Source organism: Schistocerca serialis, chromosome 10 (assembly GCF_023864345.2).
Source record: "Schistocerca serialis cubense isolate TAMUIC-IGC-003099 chromosome 10, iqSchSeri2.2, whole genome shotgun sequence".
Classification (NCBI taxonomy): Eukaryota; Metazoa; Arthropoda; class Insecta; order Orthoptera; family Acrididae; genus Schistocerca; species Schistocerca serialis.
The window spans coordinates 186,211,964-186,230,460 of NC_064647.1; the positions used below are offsets into that span (position 1 = coordinate 186,211,964).

General features: G+C 43.1%; 1 protein-coding gene across 1 annotated transcript in view; it reads left to right on the top strand.

Annotated features, from left to right (window-relative positions):
* The window catches only part of LOC126425263 (uncharacterized), a 131,457-nt gene that overhangs the window by 189 nt on the left and 112,771 nt on the right, over positions 1 to 18,497 (top strand). The window contains exon 2 of the mRNA XM_050088233.1: positions 17,275 to 17,473. Within this exon, the coding sequence (XP_049944190.1) occupies positions 17,275 to 17,473 (199 nt within the window). The remainder of the gene's footprint in view (positions 1 to 17,274; positions 17,474 to 18,497) is intronic.

Consider the following 18,497-nt stretch of genomic DNA (forward strand, 5'->3'; position numbering starts at 1 on the left):
TTTTTTTTAAAAAAAAAATTATGGGCAGGGTGAGTTTTTTGGAAATTTGTGGTAAGGTCTTATGGGACCATACTGCTGCGGCACTTATGCAGTTTAGGGGGTACATGCACTGATCACGAGAAAAGTACCTATTTTTGAAGGAAACGCGTATTTCTCAAGATTGCATAAATATGCACGGAATACAAAAAATTAGGTAATTTCCAAGAATGATTGCCTATCGAAGTTGGAGGGCCCCAAACGATACATATCGAACGTGGCGCGCGTTATCATCAATTATTTGTGATCGTTATTTTTATCAGTTTTGCGTTGTTTCTTCAGTTCGTGTACATTGCATTCCCGCCGTAATTGTTTGTGATTCCATTGGGAAATCGACACTGTTTCTATTGATAGCGAGAGTAATGTCTGCTGCTTCTCACGATTCTTCTGCGGAATGCCTCACATGGAAAACTCTAATTCCATGCCTATCCAGCACAGAAAAATGTTTGACTTTTTGCCGGAAATATGAACTTCTGCCGGACGAGGAAGGGAGGGACTGTGTTGACTGTGGTGCTGCGAAGTCTGTGAAACTTCGTAAGAGGAGGGTGGACACTGAAATTCCGTTGCAATTTCATTGCGGACTTAGCGGAAAGCAAACCAGCAGCAGGAGAAACACGTGGTTCCACTCCTGCAAATTATCGATTCAGACGAGCGTAATTCTTGTGTCGTGCTGGATTCGAGATTACACGTTGCAAGCCACAGCATCAGAAACTGAGTTATCGGCAAATACCGTCTGTGACTACTTCGGGTTTTTCCAATAAGTGTGCTACGTGATAGTGACAAATGACAGTGTGCCAATTGGTGGACCGAATAAAACAGTAGAAGTAGACGAATCTCATATTGCTAGACGAAAGAATCAAAGAGGATGATCTTATAAAAGTGAAGTAGATCATATTTAGGTTTTTGGTGGGCTAGAAAGGGAATCCCGCAAGTGTTTCGTTGTTCCGAGACAAGGTGACTTTAGGGGTCTCATAAAACATTTCATACTGCCTGGAACAAAAGTCATCACAGACGGGTTTCAGTCGTACTGGACTCTCAAAGCTGAAGGGTTCGACAACGAATTCGTGAACCACTCTGTGGAGTTCGTCTCTTCAGATGACGCCAGTGTCGATACTCAGAATATAGAACGGCTGTGAAAGTCTGTCAAGTCTACTATAAAAAGAGAAGGGAGTCCAGGACAGAGGGACGAACTGTACTTGTTCCAGCACCTATGCTTTCGCGACTTGCGTTTGCAGGGGAAAGTCGACGCATGCGACACTCTGCCGATATTCCTGCGCGGTATTGGCAGAGTTTACCCTGGGTACGGGAAAAAAGCAATTGCCCCTGTAGCTTACACATCACGCGGACTGTCACAAGACGAACACCGACGACGACTAAGGTAACTCATCTCCTTTGAATTTAGAAATGCTTCTCTAACGCTTTTCTTTTGTCGTTGCTGTAGTGACAACTTGAAATATACTAGTAACGCGCGCCACGAGACTTCCATAATCGATTTACTATCGCACGTTCGATATGTACGAGGTGTGGCTAGAAAAAAAACCGGACTAGTACTGGTGAAACAATAAAACGAATGCAATAAGGCTGAAAGTCGCGTGGCCTGTCACGTGACTCTCGCTCCGCCTACTGCTCGAGTTTCATCTGCCTCCTGCACTCAGTCTGCCCGTGGCGTCTGTTTTAAGTAGTTGACGTTTTGTCTGTGCGTCGGAAAATGTTGAGTGTACAGAAAGAACAGCGTGTTAACATCAAATTTTGTTTCAAACTAGGAAAATCTGCAAGTGAAACGTTTGTAATGTTACAACAAGTGTACGGCGATGATTGTTTATCGCGAACACAAGTGTTTGAGTGGTTTAAACGATTTAAAGATGGCCGCGAAGACACCAGTGATGACACTCGCACTGGCAGACCATTGTCAGCAAAAACTGATGCAAACATTGACAAAATCGGTAAACTTGTTCGACAAGATCGCCGTTTAACAATCAGAGCAGTGTCTGAGTTAACAGGAGTTGACAAGGAAAGTGTTAGGCAGATTCTTCATGAAAGCTTCAACATGAACAAAGTGTGTTCAAAAATGGTTCCAAAGTGTCTCACAATTGAACAGAAGGAACGCCGAAGAATGATTTGTTCTGACATCCTGGAAAACATTGAAAGTGATCCCACCTTCTTACAAAATGTTATTACTTGCGATGAATCGTGGTTTTTTACTTACGATCCCGAAACTAAACGCCAATCGATGCATTGGAAAACTCCTGGTTCTCCACGACAAAAAAAAGCACGAATGTCAAAATCGAAATTCAAGGCAATGATGATTGTTATTTTTGACATCAAAGGGATTGTGCACATTGATTGGGTACCAGAGGGACAAACAGTGAATCAGCATTACTACATTAGCGTCCTGGCTACCCTACATGAGCGAGTACGGAGAAAACGGAACGATTTGTGGAGAAAAAAGTCATGAATCCTTCACCAAGACAATGCCCCAGCTCACAGTGCGTTGTCAGTGAAGACGTTTTTGGCAAAACACAACATTCCCATCTTAGATCATCCACCCTACTCACCTGATTTGGCCCCCTGTGACTTTTTTCTTTTCCCTAAACTCAAGTCAGCTTTGAAAGGAACTAGATTTGAGACTGTTGAAGCAGTAAAAGAAAAAGCGACGGAAGTAATGTATGGACTTACCGAAAATGATCTGCAGCATCGCTATGAACAGTGGAAAATTCGTATGGAGCGGTGTAGAGACCGAGGAGGAGAGTACATTGAAGGAGATAACATGAAATTGTAAATAATTGTAAATAAATGTTTTTTCCAGCATCAGTCCAGTTTTTTTCTAGCCGCACCTCGTATCGTTTGGAGGCCTCCATCTTCGATAGCCAATCATTCTTGGAAGCTACCAAAAATTATTTACTTGAAAAATTGTGTGTTACACTCATATCTGATGCGCTCGTCACCAAAAAAGTACTTATTTTCATATGGATGCAAAAAAATATCAATTAACTGTCTCAAAATTTTTTTTATCAAAAATGATGTATTGCATGTGCATGCACGGAATTTCAAAAACTTTTTTTTGCAGAATATATGGAATTAATAACAAAATTTTCTCAAATAATCATATTTGTTTATTTTGCACAGATATACATTAAAGCTCGAATCACATATTAGATAAAGTTAAGTTGCAGCATTGGGATAGATTTTTCGAACATGCTCAATAAAATTGTGGAATGGATTTTCCCCAAAACGTTGACGCCAGAGAAATTCCGCCAGGTAGTTATTCAGCATAGCACGGTGAGTTCTAAAACGCCTTTTATTTTTTTCTTTAGCGTTTTGCCAGACTGACTCCACGTGATTTGTGGTTGCGTTTTTAAAGGGATCGACAAAATAAAGCGAGTGATCACAGTCAGATGATTGTAGCCCTAGTTACCTATGGTGTTGTAAGCTTGCCACAAATCAGAAACTACTGTGGTTCCAGGCAAACATACTGTTGTAAAATTGGCAGCAAATGGGTAGCATGACATCGTGGTACAGCAGCCATAAAGCTCTTGTCTATTTCAACAGTATGGCCAGGGCCGCCCAAAACTATTAGCTCAATTAAGAAATATTCATGGCAAATATCGCTACAAAATTGGCACCAATCGACCACAGTGTGCTCACTGCCAATTTTGAGCTCCCTCATTAAAAACTTTTGCTTATCGAGTTCGAAAGCCCACGTGTAAGACAGTCGCAAAATTTTAGAAATATCTAAATGACTGCCAGCAAAAAATTACATTTTCCTGATTGAGCATTTCTTTCTACCGTCCCTGCCAACGGAGCAGCGCCAAATTTTGCCATCTTTCCCTGTAGTTTTCTCCAGCTTCATCTCGTTGTATCCAACACAATTCCCATTTTCACACACCATATCGTTCTTCAAAAGACCTTGTTGCCTAGCCCATTGTATAGAGCTTTGGGTGTTCTCCGTAACATGGTATAAATCTTCCATTACAAAGTCACTCAAATCTGGAAAATTTCTCGCCATTTTGGCACACACAGTAATATACGATACTTCAAAACAGACAGCCCCAGCAGAAAAATATAGCTTGTTGGGCGCACTGATCAAGTTACATAACTGTGAGCAACAGGGACATATACCATATGCAACAATATCTAAAGCCAACGATAGCTATCATGGTTAGGATGTATGAAACTGTAAGCATTACCTATGTGAAGAAATACCGGGTGATCAAAAAGTCAGTATAAATTTGAAAACTTAATAAACCACGGAATAATGTAGATAGAGGGGTAAAAATTGACACACATGCTTGGAATGACATGGGGTTTTATTAGAACCAAAAAAGAAACAAAGTTCACAAAATGTCCGACAGATGGCGTTGAACAGCAAAACGTCAGTGACTGCGCATGACAATCGTGTATAAAATGAGCTGTAATGAGAGAGAGAATCAGATGCGCCAGCAGTCGTAGCATGTTGACGTTACCTGAAAAGGCGCTTTTAGTGAAGCTGTATTATCAGAATCGAGAATGTGCTAGTTCAGCGTTACGATCCTATCGCCATAGGAAGGTGATTCGAACGAGTAAAAGTCCGTTGACAAATGTAGCTGTAGCGAGAATGATTTCGAAGTTCGAAGCCACGGGTTGTTTAGACGATAGACCCCGTAGTGACCGACCGAGCACAAGGCGTAATGCTGCTGAGACACTTCACTAAGAAATGGAGACCGTAGCGTGTTCGTCTATGCACGGGGAAGTCAGCGCTCGTGCAGTCAGTCGCACGTCGCACCGGCATTCCGTACACTACTGTTTGGTTGGCACTTAGGCGTACCCTCCGATGCTATCCGTACAAAATCCATCGGCATCATGAACTGCTACCTGACGATTTAGTGAAGCGGAGGGCATTTGTGGTGTGGGCGTTTCAAAAGATGGTGGAAGATGACGATTGGTTGCGTAACGTGATGTGGACCGACGAAGCTCATTTCACTCTCCGAGAGTCTGTCAACGCCCACAATTGCAGAATTTAGGCTACCGAAAATCCTAGAACTGTCGTGGAAACTCCACTGCACGACGAGAAAGTCACGGTATGGGTTGGATTTACCACATCTACTGTTATCGGACCTTTTTTCTTCGAGGAAATGCGTGATTCTGGTTTTGTAACTGTTACCGTGACGGGTGAGAGGTATGCCGATATGTTACAGAATCGCCGGCCGCGATGGCCAAGCGGTTCTAGGTGCTACAGTCTGGAACCGCGCGACCGCTACGGTCGCAGGTTCGAATCCTGCCTCAGGCATGGATGTGTGTGGTGTCCTTAGGTTAGTTAGGTTTAAGTAGTTCTAGGGGACTGATGACCACAGCAGTTAAGTCCCGTAGTGCTCAGAGCCATTTGTTACAGAACCGCATCATCCCCAGCATGGCTCTTAAACAGCTGCTGGAACGTAAGATGTTTATGCACGATGGCGCTCCACCCCATATTGCTAGACGCGTGAAAGATCTCTTGATTATTGGCTTTTGGGTTACCTGAAGTCGCAAGTGTATCGTGATCGTCCGACATCTCTAGGGATGCTGAAAGACAACATCCGACGCCAATGCCTCACCATAACTCCAGACATGCTTTACAGTGCTGTTCACAACAATATTCCTCGACTACAGCTATTGTTGAGGAATGATGGACATATTGAGCATTTCCTGTAAAAAACATCATCTTTGCTTTGTCTTACTTTGTTATGCTAATTATTGCTATTCTGATCAGATGAAGCGCCATCTGTCGGACATTTTTTGAACTTTTGTATTCTTTTGGTTCTAATAAAACCGCATGTCATTCCAAGCATGTGTGTCAATTTGTTCCTCTATATCTACATTATTCCGTGATTTATTCAGTTTTCAAATTTATACTGACTTTTTGATCATCCGGTATATGCTTATATCTTCAGAAATACGCGGTTTCTTCAAAAATAGGTACTTTTCTCGTGATCAGCGCATGTACCCCCTAAACTGCCTAAGTGCCGCTGCTGAGGTCATCGGCCCCTAAGCTTACACAATACTTATTCTAATTTATGCTAAGGACGACACACACACCATGCCCGAGGGAAGATTCGAACCTCCGACGGGGGAAGCCGCTCGGACCGTGACAAGACGCCCCAGACCGCGTGGCGCAGGGGAGTCAAAAAGGACTTTAGAGCTTTGGAATAATATAACAATTTTTAGAGATAATATACAGAATCGGTGGATGTGTCATTTTGAAGCAAACAGCTTCAAGTTTCGCATTAAAGTGTCAAGGGTCATTTTGCTTCGATGTGACTACCCCTTGGGACGCTGTAAACGCTCGTTGCAGCAATCTGGGCTAAAATTTACTATGGAGCGTTCACGCGCTGCTCTTGGTATAATGTAAATGTTGGAAACGCCTGTGCTTGTATCATTGGTTCCAACCAATTGGAGAAAAGCTTTGATAAAGCTAATTAGATAGCCAGAAAACGATAAAATACGAATGACTTGCGGTATCTTTACATATTCGTTTTTGGTCGGACAGCTACGTTTAAGGTGTAAATAAAGATCAGAATATGATATTTCACTTGTGGTGACGAATGCACAAGAAATATTCGCGTCGTTTAGACGGTTCTTTGTTTAATTTTCACTATTGCAGCATATTGATGTTTTATTATTGATATAGCTATCAGTTTGTATGATGAAATATTACTAATGATTTTTTCCTTAAATGGGGATTGTTGTATTGGTGACAGTCAGCAATGAATTATTCACGTTCTATGGGTGACCTTTTATTAATTTTTTACTTACGCTGCATTTGGCGTTTCCATTATGGATGTATCTATTTTAAGCAGTTGGCGTTTTTTTATGTTGCAGCGACCATAACTGGGTCTCTCTAACTTACGGAAATTTGTTACGTGAAAGTAGGATGGCAAGTAATTTGTGTACAAGGGTGAATTTTTGTTCCGATGAGAGACGAATTACAAACATGGTACAGGCGGGCTGTTCTTCCGCTTGTGCTGTTATAGTGGGTTACTGTTTCTGTTATTCATATATAAAGCACATTCTGTGGTGAAATATTATTAATAATTCATTGTGGAATATTCTGTTGGTGACGGACTGCTGCAAATAATTGACGCCTTATGGACGGCCCATTATTAATTTTCTACCCCTGCTGCATATGGGGTTTCTGTTACCGATGTATATAGACAGTTTCGCGGTTTTTGTGTAGCAGCAAACGTTGCTGAGACGTCTAAATTACGGAAATTTGTTATGTGAAAGTCTGATAGTAAGTAATTTGTATACAATAGCGAAGGTATGTTCCAACGAGAGACAAATTACATACGTTGTGTAGACGCCCGATCTTCCGTTTCTGCTATTACAGTATATTGCCGTTTTGTTAATCTTGCATACAGCACTTTCTATAGTGAAATATTATAAATAATTCGTTGTTGAATGTGGAATGTTGGTGTTGGTGATGGACTGGTACGAATAATTCACGTTTTATGGACGGCCCATTGTTAATTATCTACTTCTGCTGCATTTTGGCGTTCCTGCTATCGACATATGTAAGCAGTTTGTCGTTTTGATGTTAAAGTTATTACGCCTTATGTCTAAATTACGGATATTTTTGTTTTGAGTCATTCTGATGGGAAGCAGATCTTACACAATAGTGAAATTTGGTTGAGATGAGAAATGAATTACATGTGTTGTGTAGATGACTCTGACTGTTACAGCATATTGGTGTTTTTGTTATAACCTTTAGGCCAGCTTTGCCTAGATTAGGTGGGAATGCGACATTCTGACTGTGGGTTGGCGAAGCCGACAAACGAGATAGCAAAACAGCCGGTTGCGTCGACAGACTGACATATAGCGTAGCCCAAGGCATGGGATAGGTTGGAAGGCAAGTCTGGTTGTGAATTGACGAAGCCAACGAATGTGAAAGCAGAAAAATTGGTTGTGGTGACAGAATGAGCTGTAGCGTAGCCCGAGGCCTAGGTTAGGTTGGGAGGCAACAGTCTGGTTGTGAGTTTGCGAAGCCAACGAATATGAAAGTCGGAAAACTGATTATGTTGTCGGACTGGCATGTAGCGTAGTCCAAGGTCTATGTAAGAGTGATGTCTGTCTATCTTTAACAGTATTGGCAGTGATAAACAGATACTAATGTAAGTTCCATTAATATTTTTATTGTGTTTCAGTGATTATTCTGATCTGACCACATCGAAAGGGTGTAGGTTTGCATAATGGTGGTTATTTCGATCTAACCTATAGAAAATTACTCAAGCGTATTATTTCCAGAGATATTATCTTTAAATTTTCTGACGTATGTTACTTGGTCTCTAATCATCTCAAGGAGGACCCACACGTACCGCATACTTCGTAAGCGCGCTTGTGCAAGTGTACACGCCCAAGCACGCTTGAGAGAGTGTACAAAAAATATGCGCTAGCACCAGGGTTGTACAAGCAGCTTGATGGTTGAAACTTCCTCGCAGATTATAACTATCGCCGGACCGAGACTCGAACTCGGGACCTTTGCCTTTCGCGGGCAAGTGCTCTACCAGGAGAGCTTCTTTAAAGTTTGGAACGTAGGAGACGAGGTACTGGCAGAAGTAAAGCTGTGAGGACGGGGCGTGTGTCGTGCTTGGATAGCTCAGGTGGTAGAGCACTTGCCCGCGAAAGGCAAAGGTCCCGAGTTCGAGTCTCGGTCCAGCACACAGTTTTAATCTGTCAGGAAGTTTCATATCAGCGCACACTCCGCTGCAGAGTGAAAATCTCATTCTGGAAACATCCCCCAGGCTGTGGCTAAGCCATGTCTCCGCAATATCCTTTCTTTCAGGAGTGCTAGTTCTGCAAGGTTCGCAGGAGAGCTTATGTAAAGTTTGGAAGGTAGGAGACGAGGTACTGGCAGAAGTAAAGCTGTGAGGACGGGGCGTGAGTCGTGCTTGGATCGCTCAGTTGGTAGAGCACTTGCCTACGAAAGGCAAAGATCCCGAGTTCGAGTCTCGGTCCGGCACACAGTTTTAATCTGCCAGGAAGTTTCATATCAGCGCACACTCCGCTGCAGAGTGAAAATCAGGTTCCAGCTTGACGGTTGATCGAATTTCGATTATGCACGCTTGTGCAAGCGTTCTAGCGTGTATAAGCTTGGTCGTTTGTACCAAGAATAGGATGGGTAGTGCAAGAGTTTGTACTTTATTGTAGGTCAGGTCAAAGAATACAATATTTCATGGAGAAAGAGAGAAGAAAAATCGACAGTAGTGTGAGATAGTTTCCATAGCGTATCTACCATGAATAATTAATACGGCAGTAATCTTTTTGTTTATTTAACCATTGCTCATTCCTCATATCACATTTTATCTTAAATTTTTTTTCGCAACATAACCAAAAATGTTACTAAAGCTAGCGCATCGTCGTCTGAGCTCTACTTTTTCTGATAAACAAAGAAATGCTTGTACAAGCACTCTTGAACCATGTGTGGGCGCCAGAAATTTGTGTATGCTTGCTCAAGCAGCTTGCGCAAGCCTGCTGAGTTTATGCGACAGGGCCGTGTTTTGACCATTCCGTGGAAGTGGGAACAAATTGTCCTTCCGCCAACAGTGTACAATGTGTGAGGTCAGTGCCAAACGAAGCCTGCTCCTGCAACACGAGGTAATAGAAAAGACAGTACAGGAACTGGGAGAAGGACGAGCATTATGGTGCGTCCCCAAACTACGTGCAGGTACTGCTGTCCTAAGCAGATTCGTGTCCCTCAGGGCCCATTCACGTCTATCACCACAACATGCTGTCGTCATTATTCTGTACCACCCATCAGGGAAAAATTACGAACTATAAAAGCTCCTCTGACTTCATCCAATTGAGAACTAAATAAGATTTTTACTGCATCTCTCTCCTCTCATATATCAAAAACAAATACAGTCTGCATGCCGGCATCGAGCACATGTGAATCCTGTTAAATGTACAGGTATTGATCCATTGCACAGACCTGTGTAAAGTGGCATGGCGTGTCTGTAGGAGGATGACCGTATCCTACAAACTATACTGTAAGTCGCAAGAGATGCTTCCTTTGACCCTGCCTCACGGTTTGAAACATTGTTTTTTTTTCTGCTGTTATTTGCTTTGTACACTGCCATACATTCTGTGTTTTCTGCCACCACTTCGAAGTCTGTGTCAGGTTCTAAACTGGCAATAACATGTTCAGATTCATTGCTTCTCACAGAAAACTAGACGTAGCACAGTGTAAATCATGTTGTTACTGCTGCTGCGATAACACACTACAAAAACTGGATGATTTTAAATAAAAACTGTTACAACATAAGAACACTGGAAAAATTTGGCGGCGTTGTGGAGCGTTTCCAAACTGCTGTCAGAAAGTGATTACGACCTCTACATTTAAACTCATCTGTCACAGTGACGGAATAGCTGATAGCCCTGCATTACGTTTCGACTGATTCCTCATGCTGCAGCCATGTACGCAATCACTGTTTCGGTGCTAGCCATCCCTCCACCAAAACTCTTTCTCTATCTGAAACAAACGATGTCAGTCAGTCATTATGTGATGACCAACACCATATCAGTGGACGGATGGGAGGGAAAAGACGCCGTCGATGAACTGTAATAATAACACAGTTGATAGTGCAAACAATTTTAGCAATATTACAGTAATTTCAACACCGGCCAATGATGCGACAGCATGTTCCCCAATTTCAGTATCATTGCTAAACCGCCCATTCTCTACTTTGCGAGTATCATTGCGAATGTAGATAGATGACTGTGCAGTACATCCAAGCATTGTTAATTCTCAAACATCATTGAAGTATACCAGACAGTGCTCTACATATTTCTAGCACTTCGAGTATAGTGCTTAATTTATGATCTATCTCTATGCAAATGGGAGTCACAGAGCATTCTCGCTGTCTTAGGATAAAATTAGAGACTGAAAGACACCCTCTCACTGTCTTTGACCAACCCACAGTGCAACACCATTACCGATTTAATCTGCAGCCGACCAGAAGTATACCGCTACATTCCACGTCTCGTGAATGAATGCAGCTTGCTGTGTCCTCACCCATCCAAGTGCACAAGATTTCTCCAGATGCGCCCATTAGCATGCATTATCGGTGTATAGTAACAGATTTTAAGGTGTTGTGACATAATAGCACATGGTTAAGTAGAACAAGAAGCAGGTGGTTTTTATGCGTGATGGAGCCCCACACGAATGGAGTTTGAAGCATTTTATGTAAATTAACTACGCTGTCAATTTTAAAGTATTTTTCTGGTGTCTGGGATCAGTACCAGGAGGGTACTGGTAAGAGAGAACATAAACAAACACATTCCTAAGGCTACACAGTTCTGCACTTAAAACAGGCTATAATGTTAGATCGCTGGAGTTTCCGATCTATCAGTCATGTGGAATGTAGTGCTGTTACTATTTCAATGCAAGTAATATAACTTCAGCGTATGACACACATATGTCTTGCAAGTTTCTCTACGATAAACTATGGTAACAAACTGTAAAATGAAAAAACTATTTCCTTAAAACATTGGCTCTGTGTGATACATGCACAATATATGATATAGATATACAGATACATACAGATATGTATATATACAGATATGTGTATAGATATACAGATATGTATAGCGTCCACTGTTCACATCCGATCAGGGCTCAGAAAGTATACTATGCCCACATCAATCCTATATAAAATGATCGTTAGTAACAGAGAATACCTCTTACAAGGAAACAGATAAATGCATAGCAGCAGTGTCCAACATGTGAAATTACAAGTCATGCTGCGACTAACTCTGTAAATAGCACATCCGTCAAGCAGATGTATACATGGGGAATGCAGTGTCTCACAAATATGTATCGCTAACTTAGAATCATCTTAGCTGAAACTGAAGTCTCGATTTGACACAGATATGACAGGAGGGTGGAGAACATCGCATAAATCTTCGTTTGTTTAGAGGAAAGTGTCGCAACAGGATGGTTACGTTTCATCACACGTGAGATGGAAGTCCTCTGATGACTGGGAGATTTTACATTAACGATTGTGAGTAGACAGTGCTGTAATTCACATACAGAACACATGGTAGTATATGAGTCGAACACCGATTGTCACATGCCTGATGCATCCTGACAGAACAGCGGAAAAAATGGTCAAAAGACCTGCAGGAACATTTTCCTCTCTAGAATGCATCATCGGTCTGTCATTAAATTGTACCTCGTTACAGCTCCATCTCAATCGATCACCCCATCCACTCTCTGTTATCCTTTAACGCCGATGCATGTAAGTTTAGAGGCAGATGGTTCTCTGTCTTCCTGAAAAGCGTCAAATACAGTAGTCAACTCGCGTGTATCACTGTTATCTCAATAGACATACAGTAGAATGCTGCCTCAATGGAAAAAAAGTGACTGTTTCCCTAGTTCCCTATGCTTCCACGTCGACGTTTTCTAGGATTCCTGTTGCTGTCACATACTTGTTCCAATGTACAAATTATTCTGTGCCAACCAGAAGACATGCAAGCACTTCCTCGATTTCCCCACATTTTGGTGTATATTCCCTGAATTTATACGCATTTTCCCGTCATTTTTCGCAATTCTGTCAGTTCCATCCATACGCTCATGAATAACCTCTCGTTCTGTGTTCTAAAATTGCTTTTAAATGTAGTACAGCTGCCAACAACTAGCGCAAATGCGCTATTTTTCTGATTGGGAGGCATAGTATAGTACTGTACTCGAATGAATCCAGACATCTCCACCCCACATATTCGACATTTGCTGAGCATGTGCTCTGTTTTCTGTATATCTGTGTATATGCATATGTCACGGATGGTTCCCAGAACTGGCAGTAGACCCAAGTTGGCATTCAAGTGTGGGTCCAGTGCACGTTATATCTGGAGTGATGTTGGGCTGCAGATCCACAATATGCCATGTCTGGGACAGGGTCTGAAGGTGATTCCGCCACACACAATGTACAGAGCTATGTTTGGATGCAGATCCACAATATACCACATCCGAGTTAGCGTTCAAGTGTGATTCTGCTGCACACTATATATCCAGATCGATGTTCAGAGGTGGTCCAACCACGTGTTATACTCGTATCCGAACATGTGCTCTGTGTTTGAAGTTGGGTGCACCGGCGGGAGGACCAGGTCCTGAGCGCCATCTATGACACATGCCCATACAGACATGCAGAAAACAGAGCACTCGCTCACAAATGTGGAATATGTGGGTGGGGACGTCTGGATGCATGTAAGTACAGTGGTACACTATGCCTCCCGATCAGAAAAATAGCGCATTTCCGCTAGGTGTGGCAGCTGTACTATATTTACTGAAGCCATACAGGACAACTTCAATAAACGCAAGATGACAATTGGAGTTGTTTTAGATATGGTAAAAGCGTATGATAAAGTATGGGGAGACAATATCATCCTCAAGCTTCACCAGGACACGCCGTTATCAGATTGTTATGTAAAAACAATTCAAGAGCGGCAGCTCTACGTTAGAACTGCAGGCAAAAACTCTGGTAAGAAATTGGTGGTGGTCGGGTATCTTGTATGTTGTATCTGTTGTGGACTGACAAGACAGCCAGTCCACAGTGACGGGTAACCGAAAGGCACGCACTTAAACTCACGCAGGATGGCGTGAGGTCTGAAACAGGATACGTAATGAATGCTATAAAGAAAAGTACGTAGCTTCTGGAATACTTAACTTTAATCCATCATTTGTATACATCGTTCTTGATGAGACATGCTTCATACGATAACTATCAATTGCTATGGCGCCTTGCTAGGTCGTAGCCATTGACTTAGCTGAAGGCTATTCTAACTATCTTCTCTGCAAATAAACGAGGCTTCGTCAGTGTTGCCCGCATCTCGTGGTCGTGCGGTAGCGTTCTCGCTTCCCACGCCCGGGTTCCCGGGTTCGATTCCCGGCGGGGTCATGGATTTTCTCTGCCTCGTGATGGCTGGGTGTTGTGTGCTGTCCCTAGGTTAGTTAGGTTTAAGTAGTTCTACGTTCTAGGGGACTGATGACCATAGATGTTAAGTCCCATAGTGCTCAGAGCCATTTGAACCATCGTCAGTGAACCATCGCTAGCAAAGTCGTCCGTACAACTGGGGCGAGTGCTAGTACGTCTCTCGAGACCTGCCGTGTGGTGGCGCTCGGTCTGCGATCACTGACGGTGGCGACACGCGGGTCCGACATGTACTAATGGACCGCGGCCGATTTAAAGCTACCACCTAGCAAGTGTGGTGTCTGGCGGTGACACCACAGTATCATGTCTCTCAAACTGTTTGACACGTATGTAAATGATGTACTGGCTGTACCTCGTGTATCAGTCAGCCTCTACGCCGATGACACGCCCTTGCTAACCACTGGGAGAAAGCTGGGCCACCTCATCATACGGATGCAGTGACAAATGGGCCTGATGGCTTTGATGAACAAAATCACTCTCAACCCGATGAAGAGGGTGGCTATATTTTTAACATAACAGAAGCCATTCCTGAATATGAGGGTCACAATCAATGCTCAGCCTATCCCATTGTCCTCAATAGTGATAGGGGTCTGTTTGGATAGAAAGCTCTCTTCTCACTCCAAGTGGGAGAGAAGAACAAAGCGGAACTATGCGTGCCTCTACCATTGGTACCTTTCTTCAAGAGCACTCACCTGAACACCGGCATGAAGATATGACTTTACAAAGCAACAGTCAAACCTACATTGGTGTATGGTTCCCCGTCTTGGGGAATGACGTATACAACGAATTTCAGATCACTTCAGATGACAAAAAACAGGTGTCAATCTTTAGCACTGGGAGCCCGCTGGAGGATACACACACACACACGCACACGCACAAACAAGAGCGCGCGCACACACACACACACACACACACACACACACACACACACACACACACACACACACAATTGGCCTGCACGACGCAGTGCAGGAAAAGTACCTGCAGCAAAAAATCAAAGACAAAGTACAGAAAATGTTTGACAGAATCGACAACTTACGCGGCACAACTCGGCAGTTGCAGATGATAGGAACATTCCAACGAGAGAGCTGGCACAAGTGTCGGTTGCCAGGGTCTGTACTTCACATTTATGTCAACTGGCGTTCCCTCACCACTCTGTGAAGCAGTATATCCCCTTCAGTGAGGTATGCCTACCATCAAAGCTGGTGTAAGGACCAAAATATGAGCGCAAGACCTGTTTTATATGAGTAATTCTTCTTCTTCTGCTGCTTCATTAGGACACTTCAGGATCACGTATCACTTGTTTTGTCGTCTTCGATACAGCATGTACACATCATAATCACGTCTAGCATGGCTTTACCAGCGTACAATAAGGTACAATTGGTAACGACGTCGCCATAGCAGACGTTTCCGCATTTACTACATTTATATGATTAATAAATGAAGAAATGTACCATTTACCCTACACCCTACACAAGCAGCAAAATCGGCACGTCGATGACGCTGGAGTCAGCACCACACTCTTTTTTTTTTTAGAAAAAAAAAGGAAAAGCCCCTCTTAGTAGCTGACGTTCGTGGAGTTACAACACCTGCTCCATTCACCACCACCGCCTACCATCACAGGTATAATTTCACCTTTTTAATATCTGTTATATGACATCTATTTTGTATGTTACAACTACTATCAGACATCCCTCTAAATCCATTCTATATTCATATTTCAGTAGGAGGGTCTGAGGAGAGTAAAAAACTGACTGAAACTGGTTACGACGGAGATAAATGTTTTTGCAGTCGAAACTGTCTGTGTCCATATTTAAGCATTTTTAGCCAGACCGCTGCTTCTCCCGAGAAATGGTGTCGAAAACTAGAGAATTATGCGTCAGGCCACGGCCTGATGCCAATAAAACAGGTATCAGGAATTGCGCAAATACCACCCATGAGAGCCCGCATTGTGTGAGTTGACGACTTGTTCGTGGTGTAACATTTGGTTGGGTTCTTCAGTTAGAGGGGCGTTTGAAAGATACGTGCAGAAATAAAAACTACTTACGTGTTTGGGGTAAACCTTTTTTTATTTTTCGACATACTCTCCTTTTAGACTTACACACTTCATCCAAAACTGTTCTAATTTGTTGCTCCCTTCTGAATAATAGGAATTGTACAAGTCTGCAAAATAGCTATTAGGAGCTGCAATCACCTCCTCGTTTGAGTAAAATCTTAGTCCCGCCAGCCATTTCTTCAAATTGGGGAACAAATAGTAGTCCGAGGGAGTCAAGTCTGGAGAATGGGGGGTGGGGGGGGGGGGGGGTGAAACGAGTTGGAATCCTATTTTGCGTCCACAACTGCTGAGGTGTGTACTGCTGCATTGTCGTGATGGAAAAGGACGTTTTGCGGTTCAATCGCCCGCGTTTTTCTTGCAGCTCGGTTTTCAAGCGGTCCAATAACGATTAATAATATGCACCTGTAATAGTTTTACCCTTTTCCAGATGTTTGATGAGGATTATCCCTTGCGAATCCCAAAAGACAGTCGCCATAACCTTTCCGGCCGAAGGAATGGTCTTCGCCTTTTTTGGTGCAGATTCTCCCTTGGTAACCCATTGTTTAGATTGTTGTTTGGTCTCAGGAGTATAGTAATGAATCCATGTTTCATCCACAGTGATGAAACGACGCTTAAAGTCCTGTGGATTCTTCCTGAACAGCTGCAAACCATCCTTGCAACACTTCACACGATTCCGTTTTTGGTCAAGAGTGAGCAATCGCGGAACTCATCTTGCGGATAGCTTTCTCATGTCCAAATGTTTATGCAAAACATTATGTACCCGTTCATTCGAGATGGCCACAGCACTAGCAATCTCACGCACCTGAACTCTTCTGTCATCTGTCACAATATCATGGATTTTATCAATGATTTCTGGAGTCGTAACCTCCACAGGGCATCCAGAACGTTCAGCATCACTGGTGCCCACATGGCCAGTCCGAAAATTTTGAAACTACTTATAAACTGTTATAATCGAAGGTGCAGGGTCACTGTAATCTTTATCAAGCTTCTCTTTAGTCTCCTGAGGCGTTTTTCCTTTCATAAAGTAATGTTTAATCACCACATGAAATTCTTTTTCGTCCATTTTTTGACAATCACTCGACTACCTTGATTGACACGAACGCCAAACACAAAGAAATTGACCAATATGGCTGAAACTTGGTGTGCGTTATTTCCAAAGATGCTACTAACTAAACATGACCTCGATACGCTCCAGTGGTGCCATCTCTCGGTCTTTGCACGGACTTTTCGGGTGTCCCCCTGCAGGTATCGTGATGGCGGGCGGCACGGAGTTCACGACGATCCAGGACCTGACGCCGCCAGAGGTGCAGATCCGGCAGATCCAGCGGTGGTGGGTCCATCCGTACCGGCACGTACTCTGGCACGACATCACCATCGCGCGCCTCTTCGCACCCTGGGTCTTCGGGGAGTTCGTCGGCACGCTGCCCATTCCCGACCAGCACACGTGAGTAGCTCTGAGGCGCGCCGCTACTGTGCGGGGCAATCCAAAACTTTCCGGTTGAGGGGGAAATACGGAAGCGTCCGATACCGCCCGTCTGCTTTGTCCCATGACGTCACAAATATGACGGAAACGAGCATAAACCACGATTCCAATATGGCGCATATAAAGTCGTTACGTACACGTTATGAGGACGAAAATACATTGAAAAACAAACACACACACGTTCCATAAAAAGCCTAATGACACTAACGGGACAAGCGTGGGAAATAGGGGTTTTATGGATGGGGGCAAACTAAATATAAACAAATTTAGACACCCACCCCCATACAAAACCACGCAAAACGACCAAAACAACCGACATCACAAAACTCCCCAAATACCACTAAACACAATATCATTTAGAATGCCGGCCGGGTTGGCCGAGAGGTTCTAGGCGCTTCAGTCTGGAACCGCGCGGCCGCTACCGTCGCTGGTTCGAATACTGCCTCGGGCATGGATGTGTGTGACGTCCTTAGGTTAGTTAGGTTTAAGTAGTTCTAAGGTCTAGTGGACTGATGACCTCAGCAGTTAAGTCCGATAGTGCTCAGAGCCACCAACGTAGAATTAGTGCAAATACCAAATATAGTGCTCCCTAATCATGAGGAAAGACAGGACAAACGGATATTGTAGTAATTTCTGGTGATTAGGTCAGAAGGTGAAGGACATTAAGTCACATACTAGTCTTCACTGAGAATTACACTAGTGTAACAACTGATTTGAGTAATTGGTGGCACTCATCGCCCAGTTACTGAACATTTCTGTACCATGTATGTAGTATTACAGAATAATGTTCATAAATTATCTGTTTACAGAGAACATTGGCACTCATTGGCCAGTTACAAACCATCAGAAGTCATCATTCAAAATGAGTTAATTATTGGCATAGCATTTATACATAATTCATCTAATAATAGTAATCATTGGCAACATAGGTCATCTCATTACAGTAATCAGTGGCATTCATTGGCCAGCTACAAAGCATTTTTTA